General features: G+C 37.8%; 1 protein-coding gene across 8 annotated transcripts in view; it reads right to left on the bottom strand.

Moving 5' to 3' along the window:
* Positions 1–15,089: 15,089 nt before the first annotated feature.
* LOC107556093 (MAP7 domain-containing protein 1-like) overlaps positions 15,090–16,201 on the bottom strand; it is a 45,192-nt gene continuing 44,080 nt past the window's right edge. For 6 of the 8 annotated variants that reach the window (XM_016239103.1, XM_016239098.1, XM_016239101.1 and 3 more), the window contains 2 exons: positions 15,576–15,630; positions 15,090–15,393 (listed from right to left, as the gene is read on the bottom strand). In XM_016239103.1, the coding sequence (XP_016094589.1) occupies positions 15,105–15,393; positions 15,576–15,630 (344 nt within the window). In that variant the 3' untranslated portion in view covers positions 15,090–15,104. Of the gene's footprint in view, positions 15,394–15,575; positions 15,655–16,201 lie in introns of those variants that run through there. The other 2 variants (XM_016239099.1, XM_016239104.1) reach the window with 2 other exon arrangements.

Below are 16,201 nucleotides of genomic sequence, written 5' to 3'. Positions count from 1 at the left end.
TGCATGGTAAGCATCTACTTAGATTTCAACAATCGATACGCTCTGCAAGTAATCAGTTATGAGTGCAGCTAACCACACACTGAAAACATAAAACAAAATGAAACGCAATGTAGAACATATTTCCTTTTGGATCATGGAGTACATCACTCCGAGAGTAATACAACACTCCATGGGTTTACTACCATTACTTTCAGAGAATGAAATGCTAAAGTAAAAGCAGTTTTGCAACAGATCACAGAACTTAAAGTTTTATGTGGAGAGTGTATCTTGATAGTATTACATGTGTTGGATGCAGACTTTACGTAAAATAAGTAATTAGACATTAAACCACAGATTAAGGGTAGCAGTGACATGACTGAAGAGGTAAATCTCTTTTATAATAATCAGAGTGATATGTTTACAAGCTTTGCTCACATTTGTATTAGGGTTAAGTTTCTCACAGACAGATCTATTATTAGCAGAGATTAAACTACAAATTTTCTCCTTTTTCGCACACTCCCTTAAACGTAAACTATAGCCAAAACCCAAATATGGAAACAAAATCCAAGAAACCCATCTGGATTTTATTCCTGTTCACATTGGTTACTTAACCGAAAATAACAGTTTCCCTCTCACTAGAACAGGCAAAATCTCAAAGACCTCATACGGTATTTATTAGATTAGGTGTCATTATCGTCACGCTGCTGACAAAAAATCATGCTAATTAACACCTTGTTTGTCTGTTATTCAGACCATGTAGACTCCATCCTGCCGTTAGGTTTACATGCCGTATATGCACTCTTACACAAAGCTACAGTGGCTTCATTATGTTGTAGTAAATGTTTACCACTTACAGCATGAAACTGGGTTACATTTTTCACTGTCTGCTGCAAGAAGTTCTAATATATTTCGACTAGTCAAATGGCATTTGGCTCAAAATATGTTTTTGGATCTAAGCACCTATTAAGCATAAAAAGACAGCTTCAAGGGATTGCAATGTACAAAACAATTGTTGTACCAACAGAACAAACTGTGAAGCCTCTAAAGGAACATGGTAATGGGGGAAAAAATTAAATGGGTGGGGAAATGAATGCCTTTATGCATTAATTAAAGTTGAATAATGCATTACATTGAAGTTGACGCTTCAGTTGAAGAAATGCAGAAGTTTTCCAAGCAAACACAAAGAGAACCCAAAAGCTACTAGATCATTTAATGTCTAATTAACCAAAATCCAAAACTTCCCTGGCTAAAATGTTTGATTTTTGTTTTTCTGAAGAAACACAAACATAAATAATGATGTAAGTTTTAGAGCACAAGGTGTTTCTTCAAATCCCCATTCCTCAAGCAGAAAAACATGGCATGGCTCTTTAATTTCCATACATCAACAACTGTAAGAAGGAAAGAAGACTTCTAGAAGGTTAAATTGGATAAATCTGTAATTTAATAATAAAAAATATTTGAATTAAACTTTAATTAACTGACCTTGCATATCAAATATATATCCTCTTGAAATATTTCCTGTTTTTTATATATTTTGTTTACCTTCCATCAAACACCAAAACTCAGTGATCTCATTTTCTACCTTTTAAAAATGGTGCCAGGGCAAATTATTGGTTTGAATGGATCCACTGTTCTGCTTCTGTCTCCGTTTGGTTTCACCAGTTCCAGATTTGCTCTTCTGGCTATTTGGTGCCTTCCAAAGTTAAGCAAATGGAGTGCTACCATTCTGTCTCTGCTCATCTCGTCTTACATACACGTATCACAACCATTCACACCGGTCAGCCCCCCCTGCAAGCACGTACACGTGGCAAACACAAACATGCAACATATTTGACAGCTCTGATTTCAAATACATTCACCTAATTTCCATTTGACACTTGGCACCCTCTTACAGTGGGCAATTGAGTTGAGGACGGTGGCTGTCCCAAAAATATGGAACGCAAAGCTTCCAGCTTTCCAAAGCAGCTGGGCAGACAAGTGACACCACTGTCAAATCATGAGGCTCTTTCCCATAAATCATTGTTAAACCCCGTATGAAGGTTTGACACTGTGTTCAGTCAAAAGTCATTTTCCCCATAGCGTATTTACATTTTCCTTTTCCTTTCTTAATGCTAACCTTTATTCGAGCAGTTTAATATGGCAATATTTCATATCATACTTAATCCATTATGTAAAGTATCAATGTCATTGTCCTTTAGTCAACTAAGCCTTCAGTACACAAAAGAATCTGCTATGGAAATTAGTGCACACTAGAATTAAAGCAAAGAAAAATCCCCTAAAGCAAAGATGGCACAGAGCACAGTTGCCAAAGTCACGTCGGTGGATAATCAGGAACCTCCAGCAGAAAACTCCCCACTGAACTGTCGGTCATAAATTGTTTAAAGCCTTTTGTTCTTTGCTCTTTAAATCATATTAGTCACGCACAGGAATACAATGGTTTCTATTAGCCTCCCGAGTCACAATCTTGCATCACATTTATGTGGATTTGGTTTCAGACTGTGCATATATATTTTAAATGGTTTACATACTACATTACATACTACAAATAAATCAAGAAATTAAATTACAAATATATGAAGTTCCTTTGTTTCTGTTTGAATGCCTGTGAATAAAATGCCTCTCTTTTCATCTTTTAAAGTTCGACTTTGCTGGCATATAAACATTTCCATGACAAAGAGCCTTCTGTGAATGCTGATCCATCATGTAGCCTACATCTAGGGTTGCCAACCGTCCCGTATTAGCCGGGACGTCCCGTATTTTGGGCCTAATTGATTTGTCCCGTACGTGACCTCCCTTGTCCCGTTTTTTGACTGCTACGCTGATCTAACCACATACAACAGCAGCAGTGTTGATCACTTGAGAATGATCACCGATAGCCTACCTGTCATCATCCAATCACAGCCCTATGGAAGCCCGTTTCCGCCACTGAATAAAAAATAAAAGAGGTAATTGCGACTTTTTATCTCACAATTCTGACTTTTTTTCTCAGAATCGCGTGATATAAACTCTCAATTCTGAGAAATAAAGTCAGAACTGCCAGATATAAACTCACAATTCTGACTTTTTTTCTCGCAATTGCGAGCTTATACCTCGCAATTCTGACTTTTTTTCTCAGAATTGTGAGATATAAACTCGCAATTCTGAGAACATATCAGTCTTTCCCCCCCTCAAAATTGGACTTTAACTCACAATTGCGAGTTTTTATCTCGCAATTGTGACTTTATATCTCGCAATTGTGACTTTATAGCTTGAAATTGTGAGTTTATATCACGCAATTCTGAGAGAAAAAAGTCAGCATTCTGATTTTATATCTCGCAATTCTGACTTTATAACTCGCAATTGCGAGTTATATCTCACAATTCTGGAAAAAAGGTCGCAATTACCTTTTTTTTTATTATTCAGTGGCGGAAACGGGCTTCCATACAGAGAAGCTACTCACTGCAGAGTAAATGGGTGGAGCTTACGTCTCGCTCCTCCTTGCTAGAGGTCCAGCGAGGAGGAGCAAATGTAATTTGTGCCTAATGATTGGAGCTAGAACATCCAACCACACCCTAACCTTACCCACAACTCTCCCTCCATCCCATTAAATGTCCAGAGAGGTGGAGCTGGAAGTCATTTGACTCTGCAGTGAGTACCACTTGCAGAGTACCACTTGGAATTCTCTCAAGTGGTACTCACTGCAGAGTCAAATGACTTCCACCTCCACCATTCTTAACCTTGGACCTTATTCTTGAAACACAAAATGACCAATAAAAAGGTGTCAAGCACCAAAAGCAGCCCATATTAAATCTATAAGCTTTCTTTAATTGAAAAATACGCATTTTCATGCATACTATGTGTGTGTGTGTGTAAAAACACGAGTATTTGATCACAAGCATTTGAACAGTAGGTACTGTATGTTTAAAAAAAAAAAGGCACCTGAGTCAAGCCGCAATCACTCTAAACCTTCCTAGAGGCAAGAAACAGCCATGAATACAGGCAGCAAGATGTTGGGAAGGGATATGAGAACCAAGGACACTGCGGATGTTAAGTAGTAGATCTAGTTGGCATCTCAATTATAATCAAAGGTTTCTCTCATCGTCCCGAAGACTAATGAGGTTAGGTCAGCCTAGCAGCCCTTGAAAGAAATCTGACTCGTTGCTAAAGCCCTTGTTGCCACGGTGGGAGTCCAGAAGAGAGTTTATTTTAATAAGATGTGGCATGCCAGTGCAATGAGTAAGGAAGAACAGAAAAGCACTCTGGGTTATGGAGGAGATAGCTATATAATATCCAGAAATACATGCACAAAGCCATATGCTATGTTTCCCCATATCAAGTATACAATAATGTTCTGCAAACCTTAATGACATAGACAAAGTTTATTTATTTCTATTTGGATGTATGTGAATAAAATGTCGCTCTTTTCAACTTATAGTATTTAATGAAGTTTGACTTTGCTGGCAGATCAACATTTCCATGACAAAGAACTCACAAGAGGCTTCCTGTGAATGCTGATCCATCATGCCATCTGACCATGATCATTTTCCACTCTTAACCTGAGGAAAAGAAGCCTTTAAAGGGTGAATTTATTTTACATTACATATTTGTTCCGAGAATTGCAGAATGTTTTGAACCTGACTGTCATTCAACCATCAGAAGAAGAAAAAATAATAGGGAAACAGAAAAAGAAAATTAAAATGAGCGTGGCAGCCAGACTGGTATGACTAAAGCTAATTTAAATAAATAATTTAATAATAATAACACACACATACATATATATATATATATATATATATATATATATATACACACACACACACACACACACACACACACACACACACATATACATATATATATATATATATATATGTATATGTGTGTGTGTGCTGACTGCTAGAAAAGGTTAGAAAAACACAAACTGTTCTAGGTCTAGGTAAGGGTTAAACAGCATTGCCACTAGGGATGCACTGATACGAAAAATTTGGTCGATACCGATAACCGATAATTCTTTATATTTTTGCAAGCCAATAACCCATACATTGGCTGATAAATCGAAATCCAAATTTTTATATAATTTTTGAGAGCCTGATCACAAAAAAAGTCTCACCATTAAAACCCATGTCCCAAACACTTCAACATATGAAGTGAAGTGACGAGTGGCCAAGTATGGTGACCCATACTCAGAATTTGTGCTCCGCATTTAACCCACCCAAGTGCTCACACACTCGGAGCAGTGGGCAGCCATATTGCTGTGGCGCCCGGGGAGCAGTTGGGGGTTCGGTGCCTTGCTCAAGGGTCTCATGTCAGTCGTGGTATTGAGGGTGGAAGAGAGCGCTGGCTATTCACTCCCCCCACCGACAATTCCTGCCGGACCTGAGACTGGAACCAACAACCTTTGGGTTACAAGTCCGACTCTCTATCCATTAGGCCACAACTGCCCCCTGTACAGTATAGGCATGTATATATACAGCAGCCTATTTGAACTAGTGTAAGTTTTAAAATTAATTTTACACTCCTATTACCAACTTTCTCTATCAAAAAAAAAAGCCGTACAAAAAAATGACATGGCTGAATGAACACTGGTAAACAGAAGTGCTTTACTAGCAGCTTATTTAACTCAAGGAAACGCATATATGTGTTTCATGTATGCTGTGTTCCTGTCTCTGTGTTTTCCCTGTGATCTACCAAACGGGATATATCGTCCTCCAAAGGGCACTTCGGAGTGAAAACAATCATGGCCGTCATATTGAAGGGTCGTTCCAAACCGAAATGCTCAAAACTGGCCACTTCAAAGGGCCCTTCGGAATGAAGGATTTCGAAGGGTACAACCGATGGACACTTTGGGTCCCCATGATCCTTTGCACAGCGAAGTTTGGTGTGACAGAGTTCGACTTCACTTATAAATCTATGCATAGTATTTTTCAATACTATTGTAATATTTATATGAGTTACATTTGGTACATTATTATGGTCAAAATTACATTGTACTTTAACAAAAATACTTTACAGCTACCTTTATCAGTCCATTCAAATGTTTCAAATAGACACAATATACATTACAAATACATATTACATTACATTCACAAATATAGATTATATTTAACGTAAAAGACGATTGGGGGTCAACCAGCGTACAAAATGTGCGACAAAGACACACACCTTGATCGTCACTTTAAGGTGACGCAGAAGTGATTAGGGCATAGGGATGAGCCCTTCTGAATGGAACGCAGGGCTAGTTTTCCTTAGTTGTCTGATTAGTTATCCTGTTCACCTGTTGCCTCCTTAATTAACTCATCAGTTAACCATGTATTTAAACCCTTAGTTCTCCTTTTGTCTCCATTCTTGTTAATTATCATCTTTTTACAAGTGTTTGGTAATGTTTCTTTGAGTTCCCTTTCATGGGAACTTCGAACTGCGTCCTCTAGGGGTTTCCCTACTCAGGGAACCATGGTTACAGAAGTAACCCGAGACGTTTGCTATTAAAGTCTTTTTCCTGTTTATTCTTTTTTGTCGTGCGCTTTACTGTACTACCAACGTGTAACAATATGAGATTAGTCATATATTTATAGATAAACATAGTATTACAACATGTACAAAATGACGCAAATGCACAAGTGAACTCGAACTAAGTTACGTGCTAAACAGAATGTGTAACTTCTGTAACAATGCGCTGAAACACGGCAACTAAAACCAAAGAATTCATAACATTTTATCATTTTATTATTATAGTGTTCTCTTTATAATGTTATACATAAATGACAGTCCCAATCATAGTTATTAATGTTGTTCGCTGCTGTTTGAGTTGCATGCGCTGAGCTAAAGTTAAAGATGGTCACCGCTAAACTGAAGCACTCAATTAACTTAACCAAACAAATTCTATATGAGATAAATCAGATATATACATAATATAAACACAATATTACAACGTACGATTGCACAAAAGGCTGCAAATGCACTAGTGAACTTAACTCTGCTAGCCATGAAGGTGTAGGCTAGCTCTGTTTCCTCAATGTAAAAAGTACAACATACAGCAAACGGTGACAGAATGTAACATTTAAAACAAGCTGTATTTTGGAGGGGGAAATTAATAATTACCTGCCAATTCTACTGAAACTGTCCTCTTCTTCTCCATGTTAATTACGGGTTATCCCAGCACAGTAACACAGTAAAGACTTTGGTTTAACTTCCAAGTTGGTGGCTTGTAGCTTTTTAACAAAATTCTCATTGCACAGGAAGACTAAGACTAAAAGTTATAGGTGGATTTTATGCACTATATCAAACTGAACTGAAAATACAACAAACACCTTTATATTATAAAAATTGAAATGTTTAGACCACGCCGTGACCGCACTCTCCACGTGATGATGTGAAAGAATGGAATCTGTTTTTGAACCGTTTCATTGAAACGAGTTGTTCCGGTTGAACTGATTCACGCAAATCAATTCCTCCCTTTCCTGCCACTATGTGGCATTGCAAAGTCCAATTTTTTTAGTGAATTGTTTGTTCAGATTTTAAAAAATATTCACAGATTTGATTCAAATACTTATGAGTGATTTTAGGCCTTTTATATTATTTAAATGTGACTATTAATTCACATGTTCATTAATTCTAAAATGTCTGTGATTAAATTAGAAATTATTATTACATTTTATAGTTTTATATTTAAAAAGTTGAAAAGTATAGCTTCCCCAACACTAGAAGCACAGTAATTTACTGTAGTTTCTGTCATATACTATATAACATCTGTAGTGTTTTGATGACTAGATGTATATGCAATAGATTATTTAACATTTACTGTGGCTGATCATTTCATTTTTTAGTAGTAATTGTCACTCATCAGACTAATACATTGAGGACAGTTCAGAATGGAAAGTACAGGAGTATTTTCATGAGTGCATATGGCAGAAAAAAACATTTGTTTGGACATATGGTTTTGTTTCTTTTTGTCATTACAGTGCTCATGGCTTTCGTTGTCATAAGCAAGACTTTTAGGTATATGAAAGCCAACAGAGACTTTATATAAGCCCTAATGTCCACAGCTGTGCAACTGAAATTAAGGATATTGTCATCTGAGTGTGTAAAAAATGTGCAATAAATATCAACATCCGTAGATCTCATCATCCACACCAGGTCTAAATCATATTTTGCATGACAGATCTGGGACAGATTTTAAATAGCCATGGTACAGAATTCTGAAATTTGCCACAGTATGCAAGACTGAAGGAACAAGATTGGTTAGACAGCTGCTCAAATTTATTGGTTTAATGGTTTTTTATTGACTTGAATTGTTGGTTTACATGGAAAAACAAATAGAAGAAGGGATGTAAGGGATGAGTAAGTTTAGCAACAGACACACAAAGGGTATTGTAGCATACACTGGAGTTGAATGAATGAGAAAACTGTATCAGGACTGCTGTGTTTACGGTGCTGTGCCTGTAGTTTGGTAGGTGATCCTCACAAACACCCTGAACCTTTTAACACACTGTGTGTACCAATTGTACCTTAATTGTTGTTTTTCAGCTATATTAAAAACATATATATATATGTATATACGTATATATAAATATAGATGTACTGTATGTATATGTTAAAATGGTCACTGATGCTCTAGAAGGAAAAAAGATACTAGAATTCTATACCCATTGTCCAAAAAATACACCAACATATTTAAAGTTTAATTTTGCTGTTCCAAAGTAGATGTGGACAGCACAATGACGAACAGTTCTGTGGTACAGAAGGAGGAAGTGTTCACAGCAAAGTTTGGTGTCAAATAAAGTGGATCTGTGAGGTTGAGCTGTATTGTGTCCTGAGTCAGTGTTCCCCCAGATAAGCCAGTAAAAACAATCCAGTGCCAGGCAAGATGGTTTTCAGCTGACCATGAATCTTTCTCTCGCCATTGCCTTTAATACACTGGAGGTGGCAAATGTTCTCAACGCAAGAAAATAAAAGAAGAGACACAGCTGTTGTTCTCCTGCTGTGATAAAAGACTGTCTTGCCAGCTTGTATAGTAGATCCTTGTAGCTCCCTAATGCTACTTAACACTGAGTCCAGAGTTGAAGACACTGATGTATTTGAGGTATGGTTTATGTTCAAGACATGGATCCTTTGCATTCAAATCTCAGTACTGCGTGCAAATCATCTAGGATGTGAGAGCAGGAAAAACACATTGTACTATCCCACAGTTTCAACTTCATAACTCTTCCGGATTTTGATTAATAAGTCATGAACAAACATTATACACTCTAAAAAATGCTGGGTTAAATATAACCCAGCGCTGGGTTAAAAAGGGACAAACCCAGCTATTGGGTTGTTTTGACCCAGCTCTTGGGTTGTTTTGAACCCAACCGCTGGGTCAAAACAACCCAATAGCTGGGTTTGTCCCTTTTTAACCCAGCATTTTTTAGAGTGTACCTAGCACATCAGTAGTTGGGCAAAGTATCCTGAAAAAAATTGTTTCCACAAAATGTTTTTGTTAGTTAATTTTTTTTTTAAACTGTTTTTACATTTGAAATATCTATTAAAACAGAAAACAGTTATTATAAATTGTAATAATATTTCACAATATTACTATTTTTACTGTATTTTCAATATAGCAAATGGTAAGCATAAGAAACCTGTTTCCACAATCCACTCTGCTCTTTATTATGCTCTTTTATTAAAAGGCAAAAGCCAATAAATAAAATGTGATTATAAATCATATGAGTCACACAATATGTCTTTCATGAAAAGGGCCCAGTGACTTATGAAAATAAGAATGTGACTTCCAAAGGCAGAATAGACTTAGAGAAAGCTTAAGGGAAAGCCACATTGGTGTCGATCAAAGGTGCTTGATCACAAAGCCAACCAACGCCCAAAAGAAAACAAGAGTACAGCGTATCCAGCTGCTGCCCATTTACCTCCAGCTGCTCAGTGACCACAAATTTCACCACCCCCAAACCTGTGATCTCCTACTATAATGGCACTTTAGCCAAACACCTCAAAGATCATGTGAATTGGAGTGAGAACACCAGAAAGACCAAAACTGAAGTGAAAGAGCCATCTCTCACTGGGAGAACTGCAAAACAGGTCTGTTTGATAAGTACCCAGCACTCAAACACCAATAACACTTTCCAATGGGCTTATTTTGAGCACCAGCCATACTGCACCCTCGCGTCAATATGCCATTGTACGATAACAGCTGTGGGAATGGGACTTACTGCCTGGGAGATAAGACAGCTGAGAGTGAGTGTGAGTGAGAGCGAGTAGGGCTGGGGACAGCAGTTTGTTTTGAAGTCTTTTGATGGTGTAGAAATTCGCAGTGTGGAGCGATGGATGTTCGCTCACCACAGAGCTTGACCGCTCGATAACCCTTATACTTCATGAAAAGGGGTGGTATGGATGACATGTTTGCCTTTCAGCAACATTTATTAGATGTTTAAGGCTAGTTCAACACTAATTTTCCCAACAAACACCAGATTCCAATGGTTGTTGGGTTTTCTGCATCACTGAAACCTTGTGTCACTCTAAGTGTGAGTTCCAGATAGAGTGTTTCAGTCCGTATTAGTGGTGGAAATTTTTCTGTGAATCTTTGCGCAGGTTATATCATTACGCCAAGTAGGTGGTGACAATTGTCTTTATGAGTGAGTCATTAGAAACATTCACACAAGAAAATCAATCCTGTGTAAAGCACACATCATCAATAAGGCGTGTACTAAATTTGATCTTCTAATATCACTGTTTTAAAGGCACTTTAAGTGTTTTCACATTAAATGTTTTAGAATGTCCTGCTGTTTTTAGTTATTGAAATAATTGCCGTGGGTGATTTATATGGATTGCTAATGGCCAAAACTTGTCTACATATCTTTGTTTTACTCTTTTGAGAGGTGATCTAAATATTTTAAGATTGGAACTGATAGAAAATTGACAGGCTTGTGCTGCAGTTCTATGGATGTTTCGCCGGCCAGGTCTTCGAGCCAGTCATGTCACTGAAAACTAAGAATTGGTATGTGCCTGTATGAGTGATTTAAACACTGATTCATTCAGGAGTTATACAAATTAATGAGTCAATAAATCATTCATTACTGTTAGATTGAAAAACATTTATTCATTTAGGAACGATATGCTTGATATGTGCAACGGTGAAACTACTTTCACTATTGTTTTTTTCAGTTGGTAGAGCAAAAGTAAACAATCTTACTAGCAGTAGTGCATAAAATGTAAATTACTATTTTTTTTCAATCTCACTAAACAATAAACAAAGTAGACTATAGGCTATATTACAATGTCTGAAGTCGTGTTCAAATCTTTAACCCAATTTGCTTTATGCTTGTGTTATATGAAGTTCTTTGCTTGTTAGCTTTATGACGTTATCAGAGGAACTCCAGAAAGGCCCTGAAGAGATAACAGGCTGTAAATCAACATGTCAAAAACTTTATGGTGCGTTTCCCCATCTCACACCCAAGCTATTCCAGGACTGTTTGAGTGACATGACCTTACTATGAAAGTACTTATGTCTTCTTGTTTCCATCACATCTACGCCAATCGTATACCTTCCACTGGTCCTCATTCTTTGTAAATTAATTCATCACCTTGGCATTGCCTCAGTGCTGTAACTCATTAGCAACTGACATAGGCCTAAAAATAGCCCCTCTTATTTTCCCCAGCAGGACAACACAAGCGTTACCCGCAATTGGAGCAATCCCCACAGCAACAGCTCAATGTTGAAACAAACCCGTCATTTGTGGGACCATCTAAAGTTACAGGGAACACTAGGCCAGAAAATATAACGAGTCCCATACTTCACATTCTTCTTTGAAACAGAGGCAGCAAAGAAAAATAAATGTTGGCAACCTGTCTGAATGTCTTCGGGTGAGAGAAACCTGATCGGTGGGTCTGTGCATACATGTTGATTTGCTGCCCCCTACTGTGTATGAATATGACAGCTGTGTCATAATGGACAATAATAAACCATAACCTCTGACAAACTGTGCTACAAAGGTCAGAGTTACACTGGTTACAGAAGTCTCACCTTACAGATGTGAAACAGGAGAAATAAAAAAAACAAAAAAAACAGGATGTAGAGTTTGAACCTAAAAAAAGAATCAAAAAAGAACCTCTTCTCAATGCAAAATCTTCTGAAAAGTAACCATGGTGATTGTGGACGGCATAAGCATCACGTTTTGAGGGTGCTTTCACACCGAAACAGGGATTACATTTATTGATGTTGCTTTTTATTCTTGGTGTGGTTCGCTTTCACACAGCAAAGTTTCTAAACGGACCAAATTTGTTAATATAAGTCACGCGTGAGTAAACTGTTCTTTCATTGGTCAAAGTTCCATGGTTTATTTTCTGGGATTCCACTTAGCTGTCAGGGCTGTCATCCGTCAGGATGGAACGACAACAGCTTCGCGGGCTTATTGTTGGATTTTTTTGTAGCTGTCGTTATATTAATTTATAATTTTGAGCAGGAGTCCAGAATTCATTGGGAAAACGTTTTAAAAATGCACCTACTAAGAAGAACAATAAGACGGCATTATAAAATGAAAAAGTGTGCTTTGATTTTGAATGGCGAAGACGTGCTCACCCACAGACATTCACATGGTTCATTTTGAAGTATTAGCAAAACAACAAAGCTAATGCTTTTCACAGAACTTGCATAATTCTCACTACAACCGAACCGCTCCAGAGTTCGTTTTAAATCGTGTCGAGACCACCTCGTTCAGGCGATCTTGGACCGATTGTTTTGGCGCGGATCCGGGCGCGATTGCCATGTTCACATATGCCCAAACGAACCGAGCTAAGGGGGGAAACGCGCCAGGTTCCGAAACAACGAGCCAGGTGTGAAAGCACCCTCAGACTGTGTCCTTTACAAACAAATGTAAATGGGGGGGGGGTTATTTGTATTTTTTTTACAAATGCTTAAAAAGCACTTATAACCACATGTCAAGATAACCTGGATTTTAATAAACTGAATAATGTTGAATTATTTAGATACACTACTGTTCAAAAGCTTGAGGGCAGTACGATTTTTTTTATTCTTTTATTCTGGAAGGATGCATTTAATTGATCAAAAGTGACATTAAAGGACTTACTATTAATTTAAAGAATCCTGAAAAAATGTATCACAGGTTCCACAAAAATATTAAGCAGCACACAACTGTTTTCAACATTGATCATGTGACACTGAAGACTGGAGTAATGGCTGCTGACCATAACAGCAATAAATTACATTTAAAATATACTCAAATAGAAAACAGTTATTTTAAACTGTAATTATATTTCACAATATTACTGGTTATTACTGTATTTTTAATCAAATATATTCAACCTGGCTGATCATAAAATAGTTCTTTCAACATTTTAAAATCTTTCTATCCCCAAGCCTTTGAACAGTAATGTATGATCAATGTTTTAATGTTTCATGATCAATAACTCAGGAACTCATGTCCATTCCTATTTTTAGCTGGTTTACGTAGGTCATTAGTTTATCAAAGTTTGGTTAACTGGTATGGACCCATTTAAGTTGGATTAGCATATTTGAAACAACCTGTTACAACATGGTTTTTCCAGCAAAGTGAACAAAAAATGAGCACTTTAGTGCTGAGAAAATGTATGTATCTATCTTCGTAGTCACATGATACATCCGTGATAATTCTAAACTTAACATGAGATGAGAGTCGCGCTCCACATATGGCAAAGCAAAGATCCTGGATATTACTTTGGATTAAAAATGTACATCTCGGTTTACGGGAGCTGGCATGGCATGAGGTAAACCCCCTTGTGTTTTCTTTACCGATGATTAATGACTGGAGGGCTGTCTGCAGAAGGACAGGTGACGGTACATGCTGAGGGGAGCGGGACCAAGTAATGCTGAGCAGGCCCGAGGGAAAGAGGGGTGAAGAGCTAAGCCAAGAGCTCCTGTTTCCAGTCTTGGGTGCCAGCGAGGCCAGATCAGGTCTCCCTGACACCATTTTAGGAATCCAGCTCAGTGCCAGGTTCTTCACCCCGTTACCCCTGCTTGACGCACCCGCAGGGCAACATACGGCCACTATGACACCCACACCTGAGACAACATTAACCCTCCAAGTGCAAAAAAAGATGACAATGACTCTTTCCCACCAAAAGAAACATTAATAGTTAAAGGGTTAGTTCACCCAAAAATGAAAATTAGCTTGTGTTTTACTCACCCCAGAGCCATCCTAGGTGTATACTTTCTTCTTTCAGACGAATCCAGTCGGAGTTTTATTAAAAATTGTCCTGGCTATTCCAAGCTCTATCACTGCAGTCAGCGGGTGTTGCAGTGCTTCAGTCCAAAAGAAGTGAAATAAAAAGCACCCATCCATTAAAAAAAAAGTGTCTCACATGGCTCCGGGGGGTGAACAAAGGTCTCCTGTAGCGAATCTATGCATTTTTGTAAGAAAAATTTCCATATTCAAAACGTAATAATAACTTTAATCTAGTTAACAGCTTTAACAGTTGTACATGGAAGCAGTTCCGGGCGGATGACGTATGAGGTCAGCGTTGCGCATGCGCCGGTGAGTCTCGTGAAAACCAACATTTGTTAACAGGAGCAAAGGAAGCAAAGTTTCCTTACTTTAACAAAGCAAAGTCTCCTCTTGGCTTATATCGAAATCCTCCGACATTCTTCTTTACAAATCCTCATTTTGTACTTCTAATAAGTGACCATTGTTTTGTTTTGATCTCGCCGCTGCGCTTCCGCGTTCGTCACTTCTGAGCGGCGCATGCGCAAAGCCGACCTCATATGTCATCAGCCCAGAACTGTTTCCGTTTACAACAGTGAACACAAGCTAGATTAAAGTGATTATTACGTTTTAAATATGGTTATTTTCTTACAAAAACGCATCGATTCGCTAGACCTTTGTTCACCCCCCGGGGCCGTGTGAGACACTTTTTTTATGGATGGGCGCTTTTTATTTAACTTCTGAAGCACTGCAACACCCGCTGACGGCAACGATAGAGCTTGGAAAAGCCAGGACAATTTTTTATCTAACTCCGACTGGCTTCGTCTGAAAGAATAACGTCATATACACCTAGGATGCCTCGGGTTGAGTAAAACACAGCCTAATTTTCATTTTTGGGTGAACTAACCCTATAACATACGGCAAGAACTGTTCAAATGTGATGGATTTGTATCCTCTAATTTATCACCGTTCACACTGCAGTCTGAGAAGAGAATGACACTGAAACAGAAACTTCTTTAGACGCTCACCTGCCACATGCTGAGGCTTAATGGGGCCTGTTTTCTTAAGGAATGATTCTCCGCTCTCAAAGGCCATGATTGGCTCGTCAGGTCTGTCAGTCTCTGATTTCTCCCTTCCGTTGTTGTGATTGGACAGCTGAATGATCTCTTCGAAGTGAGATGCCTCCCCTTTTGCTGACAGGCCATTCTCGTGTTTGGAAGACTGAATGCCATTCACCAAAAGAACAGACAGACTGCAAGAGACAATTGATGGTTTAAGTGTGCGTTGGAACTACTACAAATGTAATCTATGCAAAAAATCTGAAGATTGCAAAACAATTCGCGAATAAAGCAGCGTTTCCACCCCATGTGTTCAAGAAAACAAAACTGTCACCTCTGAGGAAACAGAATATAAAAATGTAAACACAGGACTTACCTTTCATTCACACCATCTTGTTTCAATGCCGTGCTTGGCTGGTAGTCAGCAGCTGCTAGGAAAAAGACCGAATGTCATGCTAATAGTTTATTAAAATTGCCATCTTGCTTGTTTTAGCGTTCCTTTGCCAAATCAATGTTGATTTCCCAGATGGTTGTACAATTGACAGAATAAACATTTCAGCAGTTCATCTGGAATCGTTTCCCTGATTCCCAGTGCTCCTTGTATTTACAACAGCTAGTTAATACATAATAGGATATTTCTCTGAAAATATTCTTTTGTATTTGTATTTACACTACCATTCAAAAGTTTGAGGTTTAGTAAGAATTTTTTTTTTTTAAGAAATTCATATTTTTATTCAGCAAGGATGCATTAAATTGTTTAAAAGTAACAGTACAGAAATGTATATTACAAAATAAAATGGAATTTCAATTAAAAACAAATGCTGTTTTTCTGAATATTCTATTTAAAAATGTATCAGGGTTTCTACAAAAATATATAGCAACTATTTTCAACATAATAATAATAATAATAAATTTTTCTTGAAATCAGCATATTAAAATGATTTCTGAAGGATCATGTGACACTGAAGACTGGAGTAATGGCTGCTGGAAATTCAGCTTTGC

The sequence above is a fragment of the Sinocyclocheilus grahami genome, unplaced genomic scaffold (genome assembly GCF_001515645.1).
Source record: "Sinocyclocheilus grahami isolate Dianchi unplaced genomic scaffold, SAMN03320097.WGS_v1.1 scaffold555.1, whole genome shotgun sequence".
Lineage (NCBI taxonomy): Eukaryota > Metazoa > Chordata > Actinopteri > Cypriniformes > Cyprinidae > Sinocyclocheilus > Sinocyclocheilus grahami.
Note: the sequence above shows the minus strand (reverse complement) of the source record. Positions and strands in the feature narration are given on the sequence as shown.